The sequence below is a fragment of the Thamnophis sirtalis genome, unplaced genomic scaffold, assembly GCF_051295495.1.
Source record: "Thamnophis sirtalis isolate CommonGarterSnake01/CBP01778 unplaced genomic scaffold, rThaSir2_p1.2 scaffold_6, whole genome shotgun sequence".
Lineage (NCBI taxonomy): Eukaryota > Metazoa > Chordata > Lepidosauria > Squamata > Natricidae > Thamnophis > Thamnophis sirtalis.
In genome coordinates this window covers 81695631-81721991 of record NW_028261386.1, presented here as the reverse complement: position 1 = coordinate 81721991, position 26361 = coordinate 81695631, and the positions used below count along the sequence as shown (strand labels likewise).

Below are 26361 nucleotides of genomic sequence, written 5' to 3'. Positions count from 1 at the left end.
TCATCAATGGACTTTCCCAGCTCTGCTGCCCTCCTTGAAAGACCCATTTTGCCTAACAACAGAATGCCAAATACATTGACAAGGATCTGCCCAGGGGCTGGCAAAGAAGGATTTCCCTTCTTGTGGCCCTCACCATCTATAAAAACCTTTGCTTTTCCACCCTTCAGAGTCCATCTTATAAAGGTGGCATCCCAGTGATCATTGTAACAAAACCTGATTTTCTTCAATATTGTGCTCCTTCAGATTGAATCCATAAAATTTAATCTAGTACTTAATAAGTGCTAAAGTTCTTTCTCTTCACTAGAAAAAAAGAAAAGGAATTATATATTTTCTGCAGAAAATAATGCTTTCCTTTGACTCAACAACAACTTGATCTTTCAAAAGATCTCTGTCTCCGCAGAGTTGCTATGGTTATGTTTTCATGGAATTGGAAGGCAGAATTTTTGAGGAACGTTATTATTTCTAGACATATTCACAAAGACCCACATAAGGACAGATTTGAATACAACAAATATGAAGAAGAGATAAATATTCACAAAGTAAATTCTTCAAGATGCTGGCTTACGCACGAATGAACAGCATGTTAATACAGCTGTGTGCTGAACTTCTGGTCAACAGGCGCACTTCATTTCCCCCCCCCCCAACTCTGTCCATGTTTTGTTTATCACCTAAATTAGAAACACTGGTATATGCCTCTTGGAACAAGATAAGACCTGAAGATACAGTGTGACAGGGTTATATTCATTCGTTAATGAACATATTTCTGAAAAATTCCATTTTACCATTCTCCGTAATTGTGACCTTTTATATTTCTTTAATTTATTTTAAATATTTCTGTAAACAGGATACTTCCTAAGTGTTGGGGAAAAGTAATAAATTCTGGGTGCTGGAATGTTTACTAGTCATTAGAAACATTTTTAATCTGCTTGTAACATCCTCTCCAAAGTTCTGGCAATCATCATACACCAGGCAAAGTGGTCCCCAAGAGGAACAAAGGCTTTGTTTCATTGTTCTGACTTTATTAATAGGATGGATAGTTCTCCTTTTGGAAAGGAAATTAGCAGACTTTAAAAAGTCAGCTGAAATATATCTAACAGGGTCATGAAAATCCCACACTCCCTCTACTAGTAAATAATTAAAAAAATAGTCATGTAGTGGAAATTTGCCAAAGTAGAAAATTGAAACTGCTTTCTAAGTTTCCACAAAAAAGGATTAAAAGCTTATCTAAGTTTTTTTTAACTAAGTGCTCTGAATTTTACAAACTCTTACTAGTAGACTTTATAAGCTGAAAAATGATTTTTAAGGAAGATCACCTTCAGCAGTTATGCATTTCTTAGGCTGCTTTCACATTTGACTTCTGTAATTACAATCACGAGAGATGCTGATTTTTTAAAATATAACTACATTTCTGCTAAGATCTTTTGGTGAGTTTTTCACATAAGTAATGGAACATATAAAAAACACTTTGTAACATGTTTTGTTATAGAAAACAATTCCATACTGTTAATGTCGTCTAAGTAGACAGCTAAATCATAAATTCTCATTTACAATTTCATTCTTTTGAATTGTAGAAGCCAACAAAGACCAAAGAAGTAGACTATTTCAGAAATAAATAACTTGAATTAGAATAACTTTAAGAAATGTCATTTTTTGTTCTTTGCATTAAAAATATTGATAAAATGTAATTTAGGACTTATATTGAAGGGGGCAAAGATTAGCATCCACATTTAAGAATGTAAGTAGAATCTTCAATACAAGCTTGATTCTTTATGATTTCATCACTGCTTCCATGTAATTTTATTGGCAAGAATATAAAAGTGATTTTCTATTGTCTTCAGAGTTTTGCTTTGCTTTACTTCCCAGACTAGTTCCTGATCTTTTATTTCCTAGTGCTCTCCTATTAAAGAAGAACCAATAGAGATGTGCAAAAGGTGGTCTTTAGGAAAAATGAATTTTACACACAACTAATAAGTCCACTCCTAATATGCTGTCAACTAGAAGGATGTTTACAAATACAAAATGTGAAAAAAAATCTATACCGAAAGTTGCTTTTTTAAAAACTTGCTTTTCTATTCAGTAGGATTATGAGACAACATATTGAATTTTGTATGGTGGAAAAAAAGCAACAATTGAAAACTTACGTGGTTTTATTACAAACAATTCAATTATATCCATAAAAGAGCACTAAATAATACATACTAAAATGGAAGGAAGGGGACTTAACATCAAAGGAATGGACAGCATATTTCTCTACTTTTTTTTTTTTTACAATAAACACAAAATCAAATTCTAACCAACAATTTAAACTTAAATTAGAGAATAGCTTTGCTTGTACTTGCCATTCCACTAATAAAACATCAGCTGGGCTGAGAGCTGAGAGCTCACTAAACTAATCTTTCAAACTGATACAAGTATTTCTTTCCAGGAGCTCATAATCACATTATTTTGCAACAGTCCAAAGGCAATATATCCAAATAGACAAATTCTAATGTTTGGGAATATAATTCAACATGACAATGTCTTTAAACCTTAAGATCCTTCCCACTGACTGATGCCTCATAGTAATAATATCTAACCCCAAAAGAACTACCAGTGGAGAGACTAAGACACACTAAAATCAAATTTATTACATTTCCAGCATAGGAAAGATAGTAATCTTTCTTGAAAATCCATTCAGGAATTCAATTATCTCAAAAAAAAAAATTTTGAGCTACTTATTGTTCAACTATAAAAAGCCAATATTATTAAATTCAGCAGCCACATGCAAGAAAAAGGATCTATGAAATATATATTCCAAAACATTTTGAATCATTCTTGTGATTTAGCATATCACAATGGTGAAAAAGCAGTGTGAATTGAGACTGCTACTATGTTTCACACCTCAGTAATACATAAGGCACAATTAAGCCAAACGGTTGATATACTTGTACTATTAAAAGCAACCCATCAGTACACTATGTAACATATTATAAGCTAATAATTTTAAAAGAAGATTAGGAGGTAACCTTTTGAAAATCTGGGAATAGAAAAGTTCCCCAAATGAAATGCTTCTCAGGATTAATATAAGAAAAGGGAATAAAGGAGATTCTATACATATACATACATACATACATATATGGTTATATTATACCTTAAAAGGTATAAGCTTTTAAGCATAAAGTGTGTGTGTGTGTGTATGCATGGGGAAAGACCTGAATATATATACACACACACACACACACACACACACACACACACATATAGAAAAATTAGAATATCGTGCAAAAGTTCATTTATTTCAGTAATGCAACTTAAAAGGTGAAACTCATATATGAGATAAGACTCATTACATGCAAAGCAAGATAGTTCAAGCCGGGATTTGTCATAATTGTGATTATTATGGCGTACAGCTCATGAAAACCCTAAATCCACAATATCGGATACAACTATCGGGTTTTTCCCCGGTTTCCTAAGGAAACCTTCCCTTTCCATTATATGTCTTTAAATTTTGCTGATCTCCTAATTTTTAACGTGTTCTTAGCCTCCCCGAGTCGCATTCGCAAGACGGACGGCCCTACGAACGACGAAACGCACGAACATTCCCCAAGGCTGAATGGCAGGAAAAGCTGCCCAAAACCCCAATTAAAAGCAAACTTTAGGCTGGCGCTCTTTCGAAGGCGTCTCGCGAGAATCACCGAGAGGGCGGGCTCTCTAATCGACAGCCCCAGCTGTGTATCCACGGGGGCGGTTGACATAGAAACCCAGGTAGCTCTTAGGGACGCGCCCGGCTGGGTTATTCCCCGGGTTGTCCGAACGCCGAAGGAAAGTAACCCGGTGCTCGCGCGCTGCCGGTGCGCGGGAGCATGAGAAGCGCTGGCAGTTCCCGCCCGGGCTCTGCCTGCTCCAGGCTCATCGACGTGACCAGCAACGCACCGTTGCTGCGCTCGCCCGCCAGCGTCTCAACCTCTTCCGAAGCGGAGGTATGCTCCTCAGGCTTGCATTATTCCCTATATTCATATCTGTGGCGTGCCTGGAAGTCGAACTGGGGGCAATTAGACTTCTTGACTTGTGGGTTCGAAATAAGCAGCGAAACGTTTCGCACCCATAAGAAAAAAAAAAGCTCACTCAACTTCCCGATGGCTCCGCCTGGATGGCCGAGAATCTTCAGCAAACACCTGCCCGGTGGTTTAGCCGAATGGAGATTTTTCTAATATTCATTCGGGACGCCGAACCACCCCACCCCACTGGTAATCCTTCCTATGTAGCCCTTGTGTTGCATAGAGCAGCGCAAGGCTGCTCACTAGCAATAGCACTTACTTCTTATACACCGCTTCACAGTGCTTCACAACCTTCTTTAAGCGGTTTATGGAGTCAACATATTGCCCCCAACACCTTCTTAATCTCTTTCCCCTCACTCCAGTGTCCCCACCTCAAAGAACAAAAGTTCTGGATCTTCATTTGCCACTCAGAAGTCAAATCCATCTGGTGTCCCTTTCCTCCTTACTCTTTTTTTTTTTTGAAACTGGACAGCTGCTATGCCAGCAAATATGGCTCCATGTGCCACTTGTGGCACGCATGCCATAGGTTCGCCATCACGGCCCTAATATCTTTATTTTTAGGTTAGGACCTAGCCACTGTATTATCCATGCATAAGAAGGAACGAAGAAGCTATCCCGAAGGTGCTTTTCCAAAAGGCAAGTTGACTTTCTTGGGTTTTTTTTTTTCTGTTTGAGAACATTTCACTTCTCATCCAAGAAGCCTTTTTAGTTCTGAACTAAAGAAGCTTCTTGGATGAAAAATGAAATGCTTTCAAAGAAAAAAACAAAGAAAGTTCAGTTGCCTTTTAGAAAAGTACCTTTAGGACAACCATGACCTGGATGATGGAGAATCTCCATACAACGAGGAAGCTGATTAGTTACTTTTTAGTATAATTTGCTTCATTTAAATTTCAATAATTTAGACAATAATGGCAATCCCAAACTCTGCACTCTCCGACCACAGGACCCTTAAACATATTGATTGGGGATTTAATGGAGATGTGGTCCAAAGTATCGGGCAACACAAGGTTGGGGAAAGCTATTCCAATAAAAGTATTGGAAATAATGAAATTGCCTACATTGCTTCTTAATGTTTCATTGTATGTACATCAATACTTTTAGGTTAAACATTCACTTCATAGGACACTATTTCAACAGCTGTGATACTTTGCATAATGCCCTAACAATTATAGTTTCAATTATATTTTGGTACAGTTTTATCTTTCGGCATTCAAGGACTGAGCTGTTTCTTATTAAACAAAGCAAAGGGAGTACATTTATCTAAGATTTCTGGTTTTCTGCTCTTTATCTTTCCTTCACCCATGCTTTGATCTAAAGTTCAGAGAAACAGAGAAAGGTTTTTGCATAGTTTTCTCATGGGATCCTTCCAGGTCAGGGTCCTAAAATTAGGATGTTAAATGTAGGATAATGCATCCACTACTTGCAGAAACAACTTCTATATAGTTTTGAAAAAAAGTGGGGTAGAGATAGTCAGCTTAGTTGAAAAGTTTATTCCCTTTATCTAAATATTGTATTTTTCTCTATTTTTATAGGGAAAAATACATTGTGAATGTTTTGAATGTTGATAATAAACATGGTAACTTCCGTATTTTAAAAATAGTATCCCAAATATAGAAATGTGTTTATTTATTAGGCCTAATTTCAGTTTATGAAGGCATTGAACAACTTCAACTGATTATATGTGACTTAGCTTATATATCATAGTGCCACAGGCTCAGAATAGATATAATGCCTAATTGCCTATGTAGGAATGCTGTGGAAGAAGATGAATAATTCTGGCATTGAAAGTAGTACAATACAATACAATACAATACAATACAATACAATACAATACAATAAGCAGTTAATATGGATAATCTTTATGAAACTAGGTAATGCTTAGATGATGGCCTGCAGTTTTTTTTTTGGGGGGGGGACATGCAGGTTTTTCATGCTTCACCCCAACAATATAGCTTAGTGTTTCTCAACCTCAGCAACTTGAAGTTGTGTGGACTTCAACTTCCAGAATTCCCCAACCAGCATGATGGCTTCAGGATTCTGGGTTGAAGTCTACCCAGTTTCAAGTTTCTCCGGTTGAGGTACACTGAGGTACCTTGTTTAATTACCTCAGTGCACTTTTAAGTTTTAACAGAATATTAAATAAAAACTCAAAATGCATGCAACAAAGTACCGTATTCCCTTTTGGGGTAAGCAATATTATGCAAAAATGCAGAAAAGAAATAACAAATATTAACCTGGAGAAATTGAAGACATGAGGTAAGAAAATGAAATATGGTTAAATCTGGTTTTTCCTAACCACATTCATTTTATCTTTCCATAGTTTACTGTCCCTATAAACCCTATGCTGTTTTCATTCATTTCATTCTGTTCTTTAAAACAGAAAAACATTCAGCAGAGGATTTTTCCTAGGGTTAAACATGGAAGAATCTCATTCATTGAAATAACACTCTTATTTTTGGGGAGGGGAAACCCTTTGCTTTTTGGAATTGGATTATCTGCCATGATGCCTTCAGAACCAACTAACATTACATCATTTTCAGCACTGCCATCAAAAATAAGGACTGTATGATTGCTTATTTTAAGGCTCTTAAAGGCATAGGAGCCAAACCAAGAAAACATCCTGGAATCATTTTTAATCCTCAACTTACAACAGTTTGTTTCATGACTGTTCAAAGTTGCAATGACACTAAAAAAGTGATTTATGACCATTTTCAAACTTACAACTGTTGCAACATCCCCATGACCGCATGATCAAAATTCAGATGCTTGGCGACTGAGTCCCATTTATGATGATTGTAGTATCCCAGGGTCAAGTTATTTTGTGACTTTCTGACAAGTAAAGTCAATGGGGAAGCCTGATTAACTTACCAATCATGTCACTAACTTAACAACTGCAGTAATTCACTTAACAACTTTGACAAGAAAGGTAGTAAAATGTGGCAAAACTCACCAACAGTCTCACTTAGTAAGATAAATTTTGGGCTCGATTGTGGTTGTAAGTTGATGACTATGTGTAAATGTCCCCAAGCATCATATCTTGAGGCTCACTTTTGGGAAAGTATGTGAAAGAAAAACAGAATTCTTTTCATCATTGAATTCCTTGTCAATTCCAGAGACCACTTGTAGTCTGTGGTCAAAATACCATAGATGATCTCTAATGTCTAAAGCCAGTTTCTGAGATGAGTGGCCATATAAATTAAAATAAAATCTGGACCCAAAGATACTTTTTATATGGCCAGAATCTCAATTAATTGCCAACATTTCATAGGATTTTAGAATTCTTATCCAAAGTTTTACAAGACTCAGATGGGAATCTCAACGCCCCATTTGATCTGATTTGCAAGATTAAGATTGGGATCATTAAATTCAATCATGCTTTTATTTATTTAAAAAATATTGTATCCAGCAAAAGGAAAAGTGTCCCATCTCAAAAGGACACGGGTACCAAGTTGTCTTTCTTCTGCTGCTTTATTGCCAACATCTGGCTAGTGTGATGGTCCTTAAAAATTCTAGTGGACCAAGTTTTTAAAAAAAGTAAATAATCTACTAAAACAGATTTTGTTTCAGCCTAAACCATAGATTTGTTGTTCATGGCTCAAAAATATTGTACAAATCTATATTAGGAGGTGAAGTGGGAGGGAACTATGTTTTAAAGCTGAGTACAAAAAAGATACATTTAGCACAGTGGGTAAAAAAGTATTAGGGAAGATTTAAAACTGTATACAGAATGTATATGTTATGAAAAACGATGTGAACCAAAATACTTCTAAAGCAAGTTCTCCAACCTTTCCAGCTTTGTGGACTGGGGGAGGGAGAGGGGATGGTTCTGCATGAGTGGTGGGAGAGCATCCATGCACACAATTCCATTTGTGCAAGCGGCGGGCACATGTGTTTGCTTCTTGCACAAATGGAGCTGCATGCATGTGCTCATCCGCAGCTTCCATGGCCCAGTTCCAAACAGGCCATGGCCCGGGGGATTGGGGACCCCTGTTTTAAAGAATTTATATTTCTTTAGGGAAAATAAATGACAAAACAATAATACATACAGCATTGATACAGACTTACATTCATCAGCACATGTTATAGCAGTGATAGTCGTGATTATTTTCATTAATCATAAGTAAATGCATAGACAAAGAATAAAATCACAATACAAATTATACTGATTTAATTTAAGGGTTTCTTTTAAAATATTAACACTTTCAGTGCTTTACAAACATTAAATATTCTCAGGTATATCATTTTATAAAGCTTTAGCAAATTGTTTAATTTAAATAAAACTTCTTTAATTTTATGTACATTTTAAAAAATACACATATTTAGTGATACATATCTTTTCTGCTGCTTTCCTTTTTCATGCTGTTTAAAATGATTGGGAATTTTTATTAATAGTGAATGAATTCTCAGAGATGCTGAATACTTTAAACAGCAGGTGGCACAATGGCCAGCAGAAGGAGAGACCAGAGTTATGCTTCTAATGCAATCACTTCTTCTATCCTGCCTTAAAAAACATAGAACAGGACGGAAACAAAGGCAGTGTATTTAACAATATATTAAGCATGTGTTTCAAACAGTGATTTGAATGAATTACAAAGGGAACTGAAATTTGATTTAAGCTAAGGATAGAAAAATGCCAAGACTCTTTTAAACAAAACCACACTTCTTAGATAGTTTACATGTGAATGGGTATGATTGTTATAACAATAGTACTCTTTCCTCTTTGGCCCTCGGCAATATAACTAGTTTCCTGTAATTAGGGATGGGATGAAGGTCAAGTCAGGGAAATGGTAATCACAGCTATGTGTTACCTGGAAGATTTACACACCTAAGGGTATACTTTGGCATAAAGCAATGCTCCTTCCTGAAAAGCCATTCCAATCAAAATTCAGGCAATGTCTATTCAGTAACATTTGCACAATCTACCCTTGTCAGGAAAAACTTGCACTTTGCGCTTTGGCTGGCTAAAAGGCTAACTGCCTTGTTGAATCCTGGCTATGGAGAGTGGGTGATGCTACTAACTTTCCAGCCTCTACAGCTAGGGTCTTTAAAAAGCTGCCTTCCCAAGTCGGGAGCAACAATCAAATAATATAGCGAAAAGTTAAATTCTCAGCTTTGCACTGAGGTTTTTGTACAATCTGAAGAGCACTTAAAGATGAATCCTCCCCAATCCCATCTCTCTGCATTCAGTCAGGGTTGCACTGTTTATGCTTTCTTGTTAAGGTTAAATGAATAAATAAATCAAATTCTCCTCTGAAAACATTTTAAGCTAAATGTTAGGCACAAAGACAGTGTAACAGCTGGGCAGACATCATGTTAAAAAAACTCATTTAGAAGGCACAATGTTGATTCTTCTCACTTTCCTCTTTTCATAAATCCCTCCTTTATTTAAGGTAATTGGGCTTTCTGGGACAAGTGCTGCCAGCTGTTCTCAGAATACAAACAATATTCGGGATTTTGACACTGAAGAGTAAAGTGGGAGAACGGTACACACATTGAAATACTAGCCAAACCCCTGATTGCAATCGGCATAAAAAAAGATCAGTCCGAGCACATATGTTGCGTATTTTGAAGTATAAGCCAACTTCCATATGTTCCATTGCAGTTGAAAAAATAAAGCATGTATTTCTTTTCACTTAATAACTGTTGAACAGTCATAAATAATCAAAACAGCAATAATAATCTGTGCTTTATTTTTATGTTGCATTTGATTTGTGACTCACTCACAGAATCAGGGCACACATTTAAATTAGGGTGATGCAGTATTTCTGATTCAAAGAAAAAAAGATGCAACTGCTCTAATAAATTGTCAGACTCTCTTCTCTGTACACCCCAGAGCATCTTTTCCCCTTCAGATCTGAAGCATTGCATAGCCCTAATATAAGTTACAGTAATAAGAAATAAAGCTCAGCCGCAGGCTATGCAATTCTGATTGGAACATACATTATATGCCTTGCCCTAAAGTAATTCTTCCAACTTTAGTGATCACCAAAGCTGTGCATGTTGACATATTCACTTCTGAAGAATATCAAACGTTAAGCTGCAGCCTAATCAAACTTCCCCTCTTGCAGTCAGTATTGAAAATAGTGAACAGGAATTCTGATTAATAATACTAGAAGGAAACGAACAAGTTAATAATACTTCAAGAGAACACTTTCAAATAAGGCAGATGTGTATAAATAACATTGAAGAAAGCAAACTCTAGCCCAGCTCTTCAGAGAGGACAGCACAGTGATCTTTTTGGGGCTCCATCTGATCCCAACTTTGAGAACTGACATCCATGTCAGCAGTGTAAAAATCTCCACAGTCCAGCCAATGAAGCATCATTTGGATGCATAGGCAATGGAACTTCTTCAGTTTCAGTGTTAAAAACTATGCAAGGTGATAAGTGAAGAAGTAACAATAGTTATAGCTAGATTATAGATGGCTTCTTTTTATGTTTATATATTTTCTAATATTGGATGCAGCTGTTGGTTGAATGAATCATAGATTGCTAGTGTTGGCCCAGGATTGATGATATACAGGCTGAAATCTCTACTCAGTTGGGAAATTCAATGGACAATTCATATCTCTCGGCTTACCTTATTTACTGTATCCCAGTCTTTCCTGGAGAAAGCTTCAGCTTGTTTGTCTTCAGACACCTACTTAAGTTTTCTACCATCTGTATGAGAGTATTTGAAGGAAAAAGAGGGGAAAAAGATTGTGTGCCCTAACCACGGATCGTCAGCTCAGAGTCCAGCTGGTTCATATAGATTTCAGTGAAGTATCTCACATTTTATTAGCCATGAGGAAAACAGAAGTCTTCCATACAATGTGGACTCTAGGACAGATGAGAGCCATGGTCATCCCACTGTAAAACTATTGAAAAAAACATTACTCAATAATATAAAAGTTAATAAACATCCAAGCAAATTAAATCCATTGCACTCCACTGTCTTGTGCAAATTATCTTCCAAGGCAGTTTCCTTCCCCACCCAGGTTGGAATGAAGATTAGGTTTAAAGTTATCCAAATTTAAAACTAAACTGATTTAAAACAATCCCTTTTAAAGAACTGAGCAAAGCAATAAAACAAGAAGAATTCTGATTGTTTGCCATTAACCCTTGTTTTTTGTGAAGCAGAGAACTCATAATTATTTGCTACTGGATGTTCCTGACACTCGAGAACAGCTAGTCCATTATCGGAATGCAGCAGAAACAGCCAGCAGTGAGCTTGCCGCACTCCTAGTGAAGTACGAATGTGCTCAAGCAGAGGTATGTTTTGAAACAAATGTTTGCCCCTGCATGAAAATATTTGTAAATAACAGAGTATGTTTATTGCATGGCACATACCATTAAATGCTTAATTAAAGCTCTCTTCTTTGGTACAGTGCTTATGCATTTTAGCTATTACATCCTGTCCAGGGGTGGGTTCTAGCCAGTTACTTCTGGTTTGCTTGTATGCATGCTGGATGCACGCTGCGCGCGCATGCACAATTCAATAGAAATTGTTCTGCGCATGCACAGAACTCCCCCAGAAAAAGATGGCGGTGGCGACGGCGGCGACCAGGGAACCGGTTTGGGTGACCAAGGATGGCATATCACTACCGGTTCAGACGAACTGGTCCAAACTGGTAGGAACCCACCATATGTTTTTTTTAACACTTCCAAATTTTCCATCAGGCATTCTAGAATCATAGATTTGGGATGATTCAAGAAGTCAACTAATCCATTCCCCTGCTTGGTGCAGGATCTTTTAAAACATTTTTGGGCAAGTGGCTATCCAGCCTTTCTCTATCCATCCTCCTCCAATGAAAGGGGTTGTACCACTTCATGAGGCAACGTATTCCACAATTTCTTAGTGTCAGTTCTTAGTTCTTAGTTACCAGTCTTGATCTGCTTCCCTATAGTCTCAAACCATTGGTTATAGATCTACCCTCCAGAATATTCCTCTTTTTATGTGACAACCTTCTCCCCTTGTTCTCTTCTGCAAAAAAGTCCAGTTCCACAGGAATGGGTTTTCAATTCTGTCACCATCTTGTTTGCTCCCTTCTAAACCTGTTGCAGTTCCCAAAATTGGACACATTCCAAGTGGAGTCTGATCAGCATATATTAGTCTCTTTTTCAAAAGTTTTCTTTTCTTTTAAAACAAACATTTCATCATTCCTCAATCAGTGAGACATCGGAGTACAATTTTTGTGTGTGTCAAAATAGTTCTAGTTTACCACCAAATTCTTGTCTAGCCTAATGTATACCCCTCCCTCCCTCCACCCTCCCCCCAACCCCCCCTCCTCCCCCCCCGACTTCCCAGAACCCGTACACGGTATGGATTTTTAACAAACACAGTCTAAAATCTATTGAGAAAAAAGAAATAAAGAAATTAATGACATCTCTACATTGATCTTAGCTTCTTGCTGAGCTAACTTTAAACAATTTAAATCATTTCTGACCTTAAGCATAGACTAACTGGAATTTCTTGGTCCCGTATTTATTTTGTATATAGTCAATCCACTTTTTCCCGTCTCGTTTATATCTCTCATTTGAGTGATCTTTAAGATATGCTGATATTTTAGCCATCTCGGCTAAGTTTGTAACTTTCAATGTCCATTCTTGAATTGTAGGCAAGTCTTCCTTCTTCCAGTATTGCGCCACCAACAGTCTATAAGGAGACGGGATTGCAGGTGGCTACGTAAAGCGAAGTTCCGTCTTCGCGCTCTTTAGCGGGATGGGGCGCAAAATTAAGAAATATGGAACGCTTCACGAATTTGCGTGTCATCCTTGCGCAGGGGCCATGTTAATCTTCTCTGTATCGTTCCAATTTTAGTATATGTGCTGCCGAAGCGAGCACAGATCAGCACATATTAGTATGGGACAGCTACTTCTTGTTCCACTATCATAAGAGTCCACTGATTTCCTACTTCTCATAAGTGTTTGAATTTGACTTGTGTAATACTCAGAAATATCTTGCAAGTTCCTGGATCTGTGAAGTTTATAGTTCATTTCCCTTCTTTGCTCGTCAAAACATTGCCAAGATACTATCAACCTTACACGGGAAAAGACCCGAATACATACATACATACATACATACATACATACATACATACATACATACATACGTTGTATTTTTGCTGATAAATAAATAAAGGGAGACTAGTATAGATCTATTTCAAGCTATTTAGCTCTCATCAGCTAGCCATACCCTTACTGGGATTCGAGCCTGTGCTATATTACATCGTAGGCAGACGTCTTAGCCATTAAGCCCAGTAAGGGTATGGCTAGCTGATGAGAGCTAAATAGCTTGAAATAGATCTATACTAGTCTCCCTTTATTTATTTATCAGCAAAAATACAACACAAATGTACAAAAGGCAACAGTAAAAATATTGGGTTTCTGTCATGATGGACTCTTGTGACAAGCCGATTGACAGATATGGAAGCAGTTAGCTTCCTCCCATAATTGGGGCATACCAGGTGTGTGTGTGTGTGTGTGTGTGTGTGTGTGTGTGTGTATGTATGTATGTATGTATGTATGTCTATATATCTATATCTATATCTCTATATCTATCTATATCTATATCTATATCTATATCTATATCTATATCTATATCTATATCTATATCTATATCTATATCTATATCTATATCTATATCTATATCTATATCTATATCTATATCTATATCTATATCTATATCTATATCTATATCTATATCTATATCTATATCTATATCTATCTATCTATCTATCTATCTATCTATCTATCTATCTATCTATCTATCTATCTATCTATCTATCTATCTATCTAAATAGGCGGCATATACATTTAATAAATAAATGTCTTCCAAATCTTCCAAGGACAGATTTGCAATGGGTTTTTCTTTGGTAAATCACTAGTACTCAAAGAAAATGACAAAGTGCTTCAGCAGGTGCAACCAACATGTTTCCTACTAATAAAGGCATACAGCTAAAAAGAGATGTATATTAGGATTGTTTTATTTACATAGTTTTACTAATGGACACCAGATACATTTTTTAAAACATACAGCTGTGATTGCTTGATTTCAAAAATGAATAGGATGATCCCAAAATCTTGTGGGTAGAACCAAATTAATATTATATATGTTTTTCATGTGTGAGTGAATATTCTACTTAGAATATTTCTGAGATATCTGGCTGGACAGATACTTACTTCTATCTGAAAAAAGTATAGGAACATTAAGTAGCAGCCATTAAAACAGCATTTTAAAGCATTCACAGAAATGAATTCAACATTCTCAGTTATCAGCTTAAAACAAGTTTCTAGTCCTTCAAACTGAACCAGAAGCTTTACAGTATAGTTGTGACATCTGAGCTGGCCCTATTTGTTCTGGTTTGGATTGTTAATACAGTTTCAGCAGTGACTCTTCTTCCATTTGGTCCTTTTCTGATAGAAAGAAATGTTGTAATGTTCTGGTGCCACAGCCCAATTTTATGCAAGTAATGCCTTCACAACTTCTCTTGGCCTTATACCTAGATACATGGAATTGTAACCTAATAGAAGGACACATTAATGTGTCCATAATGTTGAGGAGTGGAATCAGAGCCACCACAAAAGTAATACTGTAAAAGAAAAGAGTTCTGAAATTTCTTAAGAGACTTAAACTATTTCTGAAAAAACAACTGCTGCCAAGGGTTGGTTCATTGTCTAGGTTTTTTGTCTGTGTGAATATATTGAACATTATACTAATTCCTATATTTACTGCATGAGTCATTAATTGTGAATTATGCATGAAGTTGTTCTTGCCAGACTCTTAATTTGTTTAATTAATGTGAGAGTCAAAAGCAATTTTCTTTTTTATTTCATTCTGTTAATAGCTCCCAAAATTTCAAAGAGAAAATGCAACATTTCAACATAAGGCAAATGTTTATTATTTGTTTGCAAGCTTTTCAAACTTCCACCGTTGCCAATTCTATTGATTTCTGTAAACAATATATTCATTAATTCCCCAGAATAAAGTTTAATTGCTTATGTGGTGAAATACAAGGAGTTTGTTATATCTTTGTATGAAGTTCCCTTTTTAAATCCACTTCTGAACTGGACTTTGTTTGATAATAATCATTTATATATTTAATTCATTTTAGTTATACTTTCTGAAAATAATCCTTATCACTAATTCTTGGCCCTGACCCAGACAGTCCAATAAGAGATAATTCTCAGCTTATGACTGTTAGTTCAGTGGCCATTTGAAGTTTCAAATGCACTGAAAAAAAACAATTTACGACCAGGGTCCTGGCATCAAAGCTTTTGCCGCACCCCTACAGTCATGTGATCACCTTTGCCCATTTGGCCTGCATTCTGCGCCCCTTCCCACCATAGTTGACCTTTGTGGTCTACTTGTTCCCACTGCTGACCAAACATGTCCAGCCTGACCTTTCGCAAGGCAGTTGCCAGCTGCATGAGGTTTTCTTCTCAAGGTCAAACCACACTGTAGCTTCCTTGTGACACCAGAAGATGGTCTCACATGGTGCCTGCCATTCTCTAAATAGTGCATCCGGTTCTTGTCATGCTTTGGAAGACTTCAAAAGCTTTACAAATATTTTCTGAGGGACCATGAGAATACTATTTGGAGCATGTGTGATTTGGAGAATGGTGTGTGAGGCCTCAAGGAGAAGGCCTAGCATGGTCAGCAAGCAGGCTGGGTGTGACTTGTCAGCAACAGGAGGAAGATGGGGAACACCAGCTGGGTGTGGCAGACTCTGTGGAGTGCAGGGCAACAGGGTAGCTGAGGTTTTATAATGTACTTTTTATACAACTAATTCCCCACCACTACCACAATTACTTGTATAAGGATTATTCTCTATACTATTCATGTTGTCTTGTGTTTTCTGTTATGGATTGCACCAGTAGAGGCTAAACCAATTTCATTTTATACATGATGTACAATGACAATAAAGGCTGCTGCTGCTGCTGTTTTTTTTTTTTTGTCATAAAAGTTTTATTTTCCGTTTTCATAGCATATAATCACATGTATACTATTACATAGTCAATATCAAGTTGTATTATTAAGTACTTACATCAATTCATCTTACCATCAACTGCCAAGGAAGGGGAAAAAAAGAAAGAAAGAAAGAAAAACAGTTATTGGCTCTTTTGCTCTCCATACACCATATTTAAGAGCCGAGGTGGTGCAGTGGTTAAATGCAGTACTGCAGGCTACTTCAGCTGACTGCACTTCTGCAGTTTGGCTGTTCAAATCTCACCGGCTCAGGGTTGACTCAGCCTTCCATCCTTCCAAGGTGGGTAAAATGAGGACCCGGATTGTTGTTGGGGGCAATATGCTGACTCTGTAAATGCTGAAAGCCCTATGAAGCGGTATATAAGTCTAACTGCTATTGCTATTGCTATTTATACCTTATCCGACACTTTCTTCCCCTTCTCTCCTCCCCCTTTCTACATTCTGTCTTCCTTCCATCAGTTTCTACTCTACTTCCCCTTCCTTTCTCCTTCTACTCTCTCCCCTTACCACTCCTCCTTATACACCTCATCTTCCCCCTTCCCCCTCTCTCCTATCCCTCTCTTCCTATCTTCTTCTCTCCTCTACTTCCGACTCTTCTACATCCTGTCTTCCCTCCATCATTTTCTCCTCTACTTCCCCTTCCTTTCTCCTTCTCCTCTCTCCCCTTACCACTCCTACTTATACACCTCATCTTCCCCCGTCACCCTCTCTCCTATCCCTCTTTTCCTATCTTTCTTCTCTCCTCTACTTCCCACTCTTCCTCTAATTCACTTGGTGTATTTCAGCTTCTGAGCAAAATCCCTTTTGTCTTGATGGTATTTATAATTCCATTTCAATATACATAAAAAAGAAAAAGTAGCAGTATACATGTACAATCATCCAACATCCCTCCTCCAACTTAGTAAACTCCACTCCCTCCCCCACTGCTACTGCTGCTGCTGCTGTTGTTGTTGTTGTTATTATTATTATTATTATTGCAATAACAGAATTGTATCACAGTGGCCAGTTGTTTCGCTGGATTTGGCATTGATTACTAGTCGGGCCCCATCCAGGGGCCTAGGACGTTGTAACATATTTTCGTAATATGCGTGCAGATCCAAGCAGTGCTGCTTTTTGCATTTGACTGATGGTGATTTTGTCAATTTTTAACTGTTTTAAATGTAATTCCAGTGCTTTTGGAATAGCACCCAGTGTGCCGATTACCACTGGAATTACCACTGCTGGTTTGTGCCATAATTGTTGAATTTTGATTTTTAAGTCCTGGTATTTCGTGATTTTTTCATATTCCTTCTCAACGACTGTGCTATCACCTGGTATTGCAATGTCTATGATTGTAACCTTGTTTTTCTCAACCAGTGTGATGTCTGGTGTAGTATGCGCCAGTATTTTGTCCGTTTGTATGCGAAAATCCCACAAGATCTTGACCATCTGATTTTCGGTGACTTTTTCAGGCTGATGTTCCCACCAATTTGTTTTAATATTATAATTTTTGCACAAATTTCAATGGATCATTTGTGCTACTGAATTGTGCCACAATTTATAATCAGTCTGTGCAATATTTTTACAGCAGCTGAGTATGTGATCAACAGTTTCATCAGCTTCTTTGCAAAGTCTGCATTTGGCATCATCAGAGGATTTTTCGATTTTGGCCTTAATGGCATTTGTGCAGATAGCTTGTTCTTGCGCAGCCAGGATTAGTGACTCTGTTTCTTTCTTTAATGTACCTGCTGTTAACCATAACCAAATTTTTTCACTGTCCACTTTATCTTTTATTTTTTCCAGAAATTGGCCATGCAATGCTTTGTTCTGCCAACTCTCCATTCTTGATTTTATCACATCTTTTCTGTATTCTTGTTTCGTCTGTTGGACCTTCAATATATTTTTGTTCTTTACTTCGATTAATAGATGTTCTTGACTTTCTTTTAAATAATCAGCCAGTGCATGTTTTTCTTCTTCAACTATTTGCTTCACTTGTAATAATCCTCTGCCGCCTGTTTTTCGGGGCAGGTATAATCTATCAGTATCACCACGTGGATGTAAACTGTAGTGCATTGTCATTAGTTTCCTGGTTTTTCGGTCCAAAATGTCCAAATCAGCTTGTGTCCAGTTAACTATACCAGCTGTGTATCTTATAACTGGTATTGCCCAGGTATTTATGGCCTTGATTGTATTTCCACCATTCAATTTAGATTTCAAAATTTTCCTAACTCTGTTGGTGTACTCTCGCCTGACAATAGTTTTTACTTCTCCATGCTTGATGTTATCCAACTGCAGAATGCCTAAGTATTTGTAGGCTTCATTTTCGTTGCATTTAATTAGTTGGCCATTGGGCATTTCAATTACCTCACATGCAGTGATTTTGCCCCTTTTTATGGATACAGTGGCGCATTTTTCCATGCCAAACTGCATTGAAATATTGGTGCTGAATACTCGGACTGTGTTTGTCAATGATTGGATTTCTATTTCTGACTTTCCATAGAGTTTCAAATCATCAATATATAGTAAATGCGAAATTTTTTCAGCTTCTTTGGCTGTTTGGTAGTCTAATTTCATTTTTTTTTAAGATTACTGATAGTGTGAACATTGCGATGATGAAGAGAAGAGGTGAAAGTGAATCACCCTGGAAAATTCCTTGCTTGATATTAGCCATTCCGTAGATCTCATTCCCTACTGCCAACTCAGTTCTCCATTCTTTCATCGCCTTTTCAGTAAAGGATGTAAATTTTTTGCTAATGCCAGTTGTTAAGTATTTTATGATCCAACTAAGGGAGTCAAATGCCTTTTTGTAATCAATCCAGACCGTATTCAAGTTCGTTTTTCTGTTCTTACAATTTTCTAATATTATTTTATCAATTAGGAGCTGATCTTTCGTGCCCCTGCTCCTTCTTTTGTTGCCTTTTTGCTCTACTGGCAAGATGTTGTTTGTTTCCAAATAATCCATCATGTTATCTGCAATAATGCCTGTGAGTAATTTGAAGGTTGTTGGCAAGCATGTTATTGGTCTGTAGTTTTCAGGTGTTGTTCCTTTAGTTGCATCTTTCTGAATCAAGTATGTTTTTCCAGTTGTCAACCATTCATCAATTTGGCCCTTTTGTAAAATTTCATTCAGTTGCCTGGCCAATATTGCATGTAAACTGGTCAGATATTTGAGCCAGAAACCATGTAATTGGTCCTTTCCAGGTGATGTCCAATTCTTTACCTTTTTTACTCAATTTTTGACCATCTCAGTTGTTATTTCTAATACTTGCATTTGTTTGTTGCCAATGCTTTTCTCAAAGTCATGTATCCACTTTGCTTCCGTATTGTAGTCCTTTGCATTTTCCCACAATTCTTTCCAGAATTCAACTGTGGCGTGCTTTTCTGGTTTTTCACTTTTGGTGTCACCATTCACATTAAGACTTTGATAAAAACGCCGTTGGTCTGAACGAAATTGCTGATTTTGTTTATATTGGATGATTCGTGCCTCATATCTTTCAATTTTTTTAGCTGTTGCTGTTATCTGCTGTTTTACAATCTCTACAGCTTCATTGATGTTTCTTGTATCCAATCTATATCTTCTGATTAGCCGATCTATGATTTTGTTGTTTTTAAGCCGTTGCTCATGCATGTTCTTTAAGTTACTAGCATCTGCCCTTAATTTTTTGACTTTTTGTTCTAATCGGATTTTCCATTTTGGCTTTGATGCTTTTTCTGTTGTGTGACTAGATACTTTGATTTTAATGCCTAGTTCATTAGTGACTATTACAGCTGCGCTGTACATTAACTGGTTCGTTTCCAAGATGGATCCCGGTTCAATTGTTGAAAACACTCCATTAACCATTTTCATGACAGGGGCCAAAATTTTCTTAGGCACAGTTTTTAGTGATGGTAAAGGTTGCCTTTCCTCATTAAGCAGAAAATGCTCCATGGTCTTATCCTTCAATTCTTTTTGTTTTTGAGTTAGTTCATCAGATGGTTCAGTGATAACTGGTTTTAGTGGTGGTGGTGTTATTTCCTCCCTGAGAGCTTCTTCTGGGAGTTCTACTATAATGTCTTTAGTTGTGTCTTGAATATCAGTTATTTCCACTTGTGATATTGTTTTTTTGGTTTTGCAATTTGCCTGAATTTCCTGAAGTTCAACTTCACTAAACACTTTATTCCGTATAATAAATCGCCTTTGATCTGCTAGTCGTTGTTCACTAACATTTGAATCTGGATATTGTTGTTTCCATAATTCATACATTCGCTTTAAATAACCTCTTTTTTCTGGCTCTGAGTTGTAGTAACAGGCCATTATGGCATGGTTTTCATCTGCACTATATTTTTGTCGTTTTGTTGGCTGGTCCACTTGTAGCCCACTTGTCGACGGATGTCCAGGGACCCCAACATCCGCTGCGGCCCTTGTTAACCCGCGCGATGACCGATGCGGTATAAAATTTTTATTCGTTTCTTTCACCATATTGTATGGGTTGGTGGTTTTTTTTTATGGGGCCAGGTTGCCAACCTGACCCCAACCCTCCTCCTTTCTCATCCGGGCTTGGGACCGGCAATGGCGGAGTATTATTGTTGTTGTTGTTGTTGTTGTTGTTGTTGTTGTTGTTATTATTATTATTATTATTATTATTATTATTATGCTGGAGTGCCTGGCCATAGTGTGGTGATACTCCTCAGCAGTGTTGCTGACTGCATTGTGACTAAAGCACAGTGTTTTTACCTATTTCCCAAAAAGTTATGATAGCTTTCTTTCTCTTCCTGATTCTTATCCATCTTAATTATTTAATTAATTGATTTACCACCCATTTCCAAAGTTTCTAAGGATTAACAATAAAAAAATAATATTAAAAGAAACCCACTCTGCCCAATTATAATAAATTCTAACAACCATGAAAAAATACAGTTATTCAGATAGCTTGTTCTTATACTATATATTATCTATTCAGCCTGATAGTTGTGTTCCTCAATCACATATGAAATATTTAAAGTAAGTGGAAAATTCAATTGCTTGAGTAATGCACAGGGTCCATATATTGTAATGCTATTAAATCTGTCTTTGCAAGCAGGATACAATCAAGTACTATTTTAGCCCTGTTATATTTTATTACCTATTTTTATTTATAGATTCTAGATCTTAAATCCAGAATAGCCTCACAGGAAGTATCTATAAAAGAATTCAAAGCTGAAATTGGGGGCTATAAGGAAAATGATGCTCGCCAATCTTCCCTCCTTTCTTCCATGCAACACAAATTCCAAGAACTTGAGAAGGAATCAGGCATAATTGCCATTTCCAAACATCAAGCAGAGCTAAAATCACAGGCTATTCTCCAGGACAACTTGGAGCTGAAGGAGAAAATCTACGAACAAGAAGAGCAGATCAGGTAAGAACAGCAGAAAACGCTGCCTTTTAATATACAATAATTGCCACGGAGCAGAAGAAAACAGTACTTGTTATGATTGTTAAGTGATGATGCTGGGCTGAAATAGTTGAATTCCTTTTTATTACAAAAATAAGGACTACGTTTGAATGTTTCTACTTTTTGAATAAATTGAAAGTGTGTGTGTGTGTGTGTGTGTGTGTATGTGTATGTAGAGGTTGGTAGGTAGGGACTTTCTTCTCAGGAAGTATTGTCTGTATTTTATATTTGTATTTTATACTTGTAACTCCTCAAGACTTCAGAATCACACAAGAGAAATTTTAGCTAGATGAAACAAACTAAAACTTGAGTTTCAACCCAGGTCATAAAAAAAAATCCTCCAAAAACCATTTGGATTTTCGTTGTTTCTCTGATGGCAGTGGGAGATATCTCATTACCGAGGAAAGGAAGTATTTTATTGTGATGTAAAAGACTTTCTCAAGGCACCGTATGTTGAGTCATGAGCACCTGTTTAGTATTAGTTACATTTCTGAGGTAAGGTACAAGATTTAGATTTGGAGACTTTTATTTAACTTCTTTGGATCATGAATATTCTCCTATTGTCCTGTTCTCAGGGCTTTTAAGATGGAAAATTTGGAACTATTTACAGTTATGGGAAACCTAGATGGAGGGGGAGAATAAAAAGGGATTTGGGGAGAGTAGGGAACTCCCATTTCCTCATTGCTGTGTTGAGGTCAGTATGTAACTGACTCCTCCTTGCAGTGGTTCGGTCTTTTCTCACACCTCATTAATTTGTGTGCTTGAGAATCCCACAGAGGACATTTTAAGTTTTTGGAATGACACGTGCCTCTGCAGCAGACAGTAGGGTCTAACCCACGCTGGCTGGGGAGTTCTTGAAGTCCACACCTTAAAGTTGCCAAGTGAAACACTGCTCTAGCAATGCAATCTCCCCTGTCTGAAATTGTCCAAATTATCTTGAATCTTTAGACTAGTCCAACCTATTAGAGAAAATTGTTGGGTCATGAACTTGTAAGAATTTGCAATTTAGACTCTTCCTTTTTTTTAAACTTACTGCATTTTTCGGAGTATAAGACACACCTTCCCCCCCCTAAAAGGGTGTGGAAATGTTGGTGCGTCTTATACACTGAATACAGCTATTTTTGGCCTCCTGAAACCCCACCCCAGCATCCAATTTTTGTGAAAAATGGGCAAAAAACAGGCCGTTTTTCACCAAAATGGGGGTGTTTTTTGCCTTCCCCCACCTCCCAGAAGCACACTGAAGGCTTCAGCGGGGCTGGGGGAAGGGAAAATGCCCCTGTTTTGGTGAAAAATGGGGGCGTTTTTGCTTTCCCCAGCCCCGCTGAAGCCTGCAGAAGGCTGCTGGGGGCTGAGGGAAGACAAAAACTTTTTTTCCTTACTTACCTCTTCAAAATCTTCAAAATACACTGGTGCATCTAATAGTCTGAAAAATATGGTAGTCTCTTTCTCTTCCCCTCTCCCTCTCTCTCTCCCTCCCTCCTTCTCTCTTCCAGTTAGGGGACTAAGTATCTCACAAGGAAATGGTCTAAGGGGCTATTCCTCATCTATCTAATTAGAGATAGGGATTTGGTTATGACATGCAGAACAACAATTCCAATCAAAGCAGCTGCTTTCATTCCTCAATGAAATGGGCAGTTATTTCAGCAGTAAACCTATAGAGGAAGTGATTTTCTCTTCCTGAATCTGGGAGAATACAAAACTACTTTTATCCTCCCCTTCCCAGTCAGGGAAGTTATTGGATATGAAATCACACATCGTTAATCCTTGCAGACCTGATTGAGCATATTCAGAACAGTAAGGGCAGCACATATAACACTGCTGTTGCATGAGCTTCATTGGTTACCAGTTTGCTTCCCACTTCAATTCAAGGTGTTGGTTATTACCTTTAAAGCCCTATATGGCCTGGGTTCAGGAATCTGAGGAGCCATCTCATGTCAATGGGACACACCAGCATAATAGGCAACTACAGATCACATCTGGTAAGGAATTCTGGCAGGCAGGGTCAAGGAGAAAAGCCTTTTCTGTTGTGGTCCCATCCCTGTGGAACACTCTACCACCAAAACAGAACTCCTACCTTTTCGGCTTTCCAGAAGGATATTAAATTTGTTTTTGCCAATTGGTTTGGGGGCCTGGGGGGAACATTTACCAATGCAAGTAGGAAGACCTCACTTCTGTCCCACCATCTCTTACTCCTGGTGTCTTTTGTATAATTTTAAATTTTTATTACATTTGTTAATCTGACATAGGGGACATGGGTGGCATAAAAATGAAATACATAGATGGATGGATGGATGGATGGATGGATGGATGGATGGATGGATAGATAGATAGATAGATAGATAGATAGATAGATAGATAGATAGATAGATAGATAGATATGGGTATATGTTCTTAAACATGAGAAAAGGGGTGGAAGTAATCAGTGATTACTTCCAGGAGGAAGGTCACACCAGAAAATCTATCAAGGATATAGCAGTCTAGGAGGACTCAGAGAAGTACATGAGCCTTCTACAGTAGTAAATCTAGGTGTATTTCACCTCCCTCTCCCCCAGAAAGTACAAAGGAAAGGAGGAGAGTCCAGGATTTTCTTCTGAATCCAAAAGAATTCTGAGTCTCTTTTTCTTCTAATCTAGCAAGTCCAGAAATCTCCCTCCTAAGAAATCTAAGGGTGACCAGAAGAATACAAATCTATAAAAAGTCAGGGATCGTCCTCTTCATTATTTTCATGCTCAGGAAGTCTCAACTCTGATTTAAAATTGCATTGCAGTTTGGTGGCCATACAAGAGGAAATAATCAACCTCTAATCAGTCTTATATTTTTCCTGCCATTTTTTGTAACTTGCTGTACTGTTACAATCCTTATGTGTGCCAAGCCTGAGATTTTTGGGGGGAAGGAGGAGATCCATATACTTAATCAAGAGTTAAGGAGTTTCCCTGGGGCTTTTCCTAGATTATTTGACAAAAGTGTTGAAATTGGACAATGGTTGCTTAGAACAAATGAATAAATAGGCTAACTAACATGGCTTACTTCCTGTATAACAAAGCCACGGAGCTTTCAAGAGGCATTGTTAGATGTTCTGAAGTTGCTGTTGTGTTTCTTGCAGTCATCTCTGCAGAAAGACGAGGAAATCCAAGTTTTATCCAGGATTGTTTAGACTTTAGGAATCTTCTGTTTTATGCAGAAAATTCAAGACTTCAAGGAGATCCTGTGTTGCATCAACTTGGATTATGTATGGGTAGAAAAATCTACACGTCTGGAGCCTAAACCAGTGCACTCGCAAATATTTCTTATGCAAAATCTCTTTGATATTATCTAATTTGGCAAAATGTCTACTAACACTCTGACCAGAAGTTGTAGTTTGGCTGAGGAACTGTGAGATAAACCCGTATTTATAGACCAAATTAAGTTCTTCTTTTATTAATTTTTCAATGAGTTTTTGAATATAGTGCACATTGAGACAACAGATTGTTAAGGTTGTACTCCCATCCAGAATACAGAACACAAGTCCAGATTCTTTCAATCTTTTAATTCCTTGTAGCTCAAGCCTCTGGACAATTATAGAACAAGGTGAAGTTCAAGAATTATACTCAATGTTTCTCCTCTGCTTATGTTTTAAAATGCACTAAGATATACAACAGAATATGATGCCAAAGCAATCCATGGAGCAATAAGCAACTTTCTCCTAGACTTTGCACACATTTAGCTGCAAATAATTTAAAATCAGTGGGTAGAAGATACAAATTCAAAAGGACCATTCACTGGAATTTGTTCTCCAGCTGCCCGACTTCTCCAGTCTGGAGTAAATCATGGATCTCTGCTACTTGATTTGGCAGATGTTTCACAAACATGGCTTATTTAGATAAGAATTATTACTACAGTCAAGAGCTGAGCCAAGCAAAATACTTGATCGTCTATCGTTAGTTTGCCAATTCCTCTTGTATCTATGAAAGTTGAAACCCTTAGTTCTCCCTCTCCATAAATTAATGGATTCTTGGGACAGTGTTTGGTGGCCTTGAAGCTGCCAGTTGTGTTTATAACTGATGTAAGAACTCCTGGCTCTTGGCTTGACATTCCATTATCTTGCCTTCTATTCCTTTCTTCCTGTCTCAAAACATGTCTGGAAATACTTGGTGTTTGTTCCTTCTCCAACTTCAACCAGTCAGAATGGAGTGCTTTCTCTCTCTCCATCACCTTGGCCTAATTGTAAAAACCTCACACTATCCACCACGTTTCGGTGTTGCTTCCCCTATTTTCCTCCTCAGTTATGTAAACATTCTCCTGTCCCTGTTGCCCTTGTGCAGAACCTCTAGTAGCTGTAAAAACATTGGATTTGTGAAAATACTTAGAATGGAACTGCCAACAGATGTTAAGCCATATTGTAGCAGCACTGTTCTTGTGGTGAAGGACAAGCAAGTTGATGGCTACATTATCCTGAATACTTGGTCCATTATGACCCACCTCACCAGAAAACTTTGTCTTCTACCCCACCCAAGCTGTTTTATTATTTATTTATTTTGTCAAGCATGAATTAGATAACAGATATATGTATAAACATGATTATAAATACATGAAATGGATATAAATACAAAGGAATATTAGGACAGGGACGGTAGGCACTCTGGTGCGCTTATGCATGCCTGTTAAAGACCTCTTAGGATTGGGGTGAGGTCGACAGTATACAGTCTAAGATTAAAGTTTTGGGGGTTTGGGGAAGAAATCACATTGTCAGGTAGTACATTCCAGGCATTGACAATTCTGTTACTGAAGTTGTATTTTCTGCAATTAAGTTTGGAGCGATTTACCATAGGCTTGTATCTATTGTGAGCGCATGGGTTGTTGCGGTTGAAGCTGAAGTATTCATTGACAGGTAGGACATTTTCGCGGTCAGCTCTGGAGCTGCAGCTGCCCAACTAGCTGCCAGATCACTTATTCCTTTGGGGCTAGTGATAATTTTTAGTTTATTAATGT

At 37.5% G+C, this 26361-nt stretch overlaps 1 protein-coding gene and 1 non-coding gene across 3 annotated transcripts in view; one reads left to right on the top strand and one right to left on the bottom strand.

The window, feature by feature from the left end:
- The first annotated feature begins 3748 nt into the window (after nucleotides 1-3748).
- CCDC170 (coiled-coil domain containing 170) overlaps nucleotides 3749-26361 on the top strand; it is a 67815-nt gene continuing 45202 nt past the window's right edge. The window contains exons 1-3 of one of the 2 annotated variants that reach the window (XM_087718288.1): nucleotides 3749-3959; nucleotides 11155-11286; nucleotides 21101-21357. In XM_087718288.1, coding sequence (XP_087574414.1) covers nucleotides 3843-3959; nucleotides 11155-11286; nucleotides 21101-21357 — 506 coding nt within the window. In that variant the 5' untranslated portion in view covers nucleotides 3749-3842. Of the gene's footprint in view, nucleotides 3960-11151; nucleotides 11287-21100; nucleotides 21358-26361 lie in introns of both variants that reach the window. The other variant, XM_087718287.1, reaches the window with a different exon arrangement.
- Nucleotides 12753-12859, bottom strand: LOC148045056 (U6 spliceosomal RNA). The gene has a single exon (XR_015697201.1). It is a non-coding gene; the product is annotated as a U6 spliceosomal RNA (small nuclear RNA).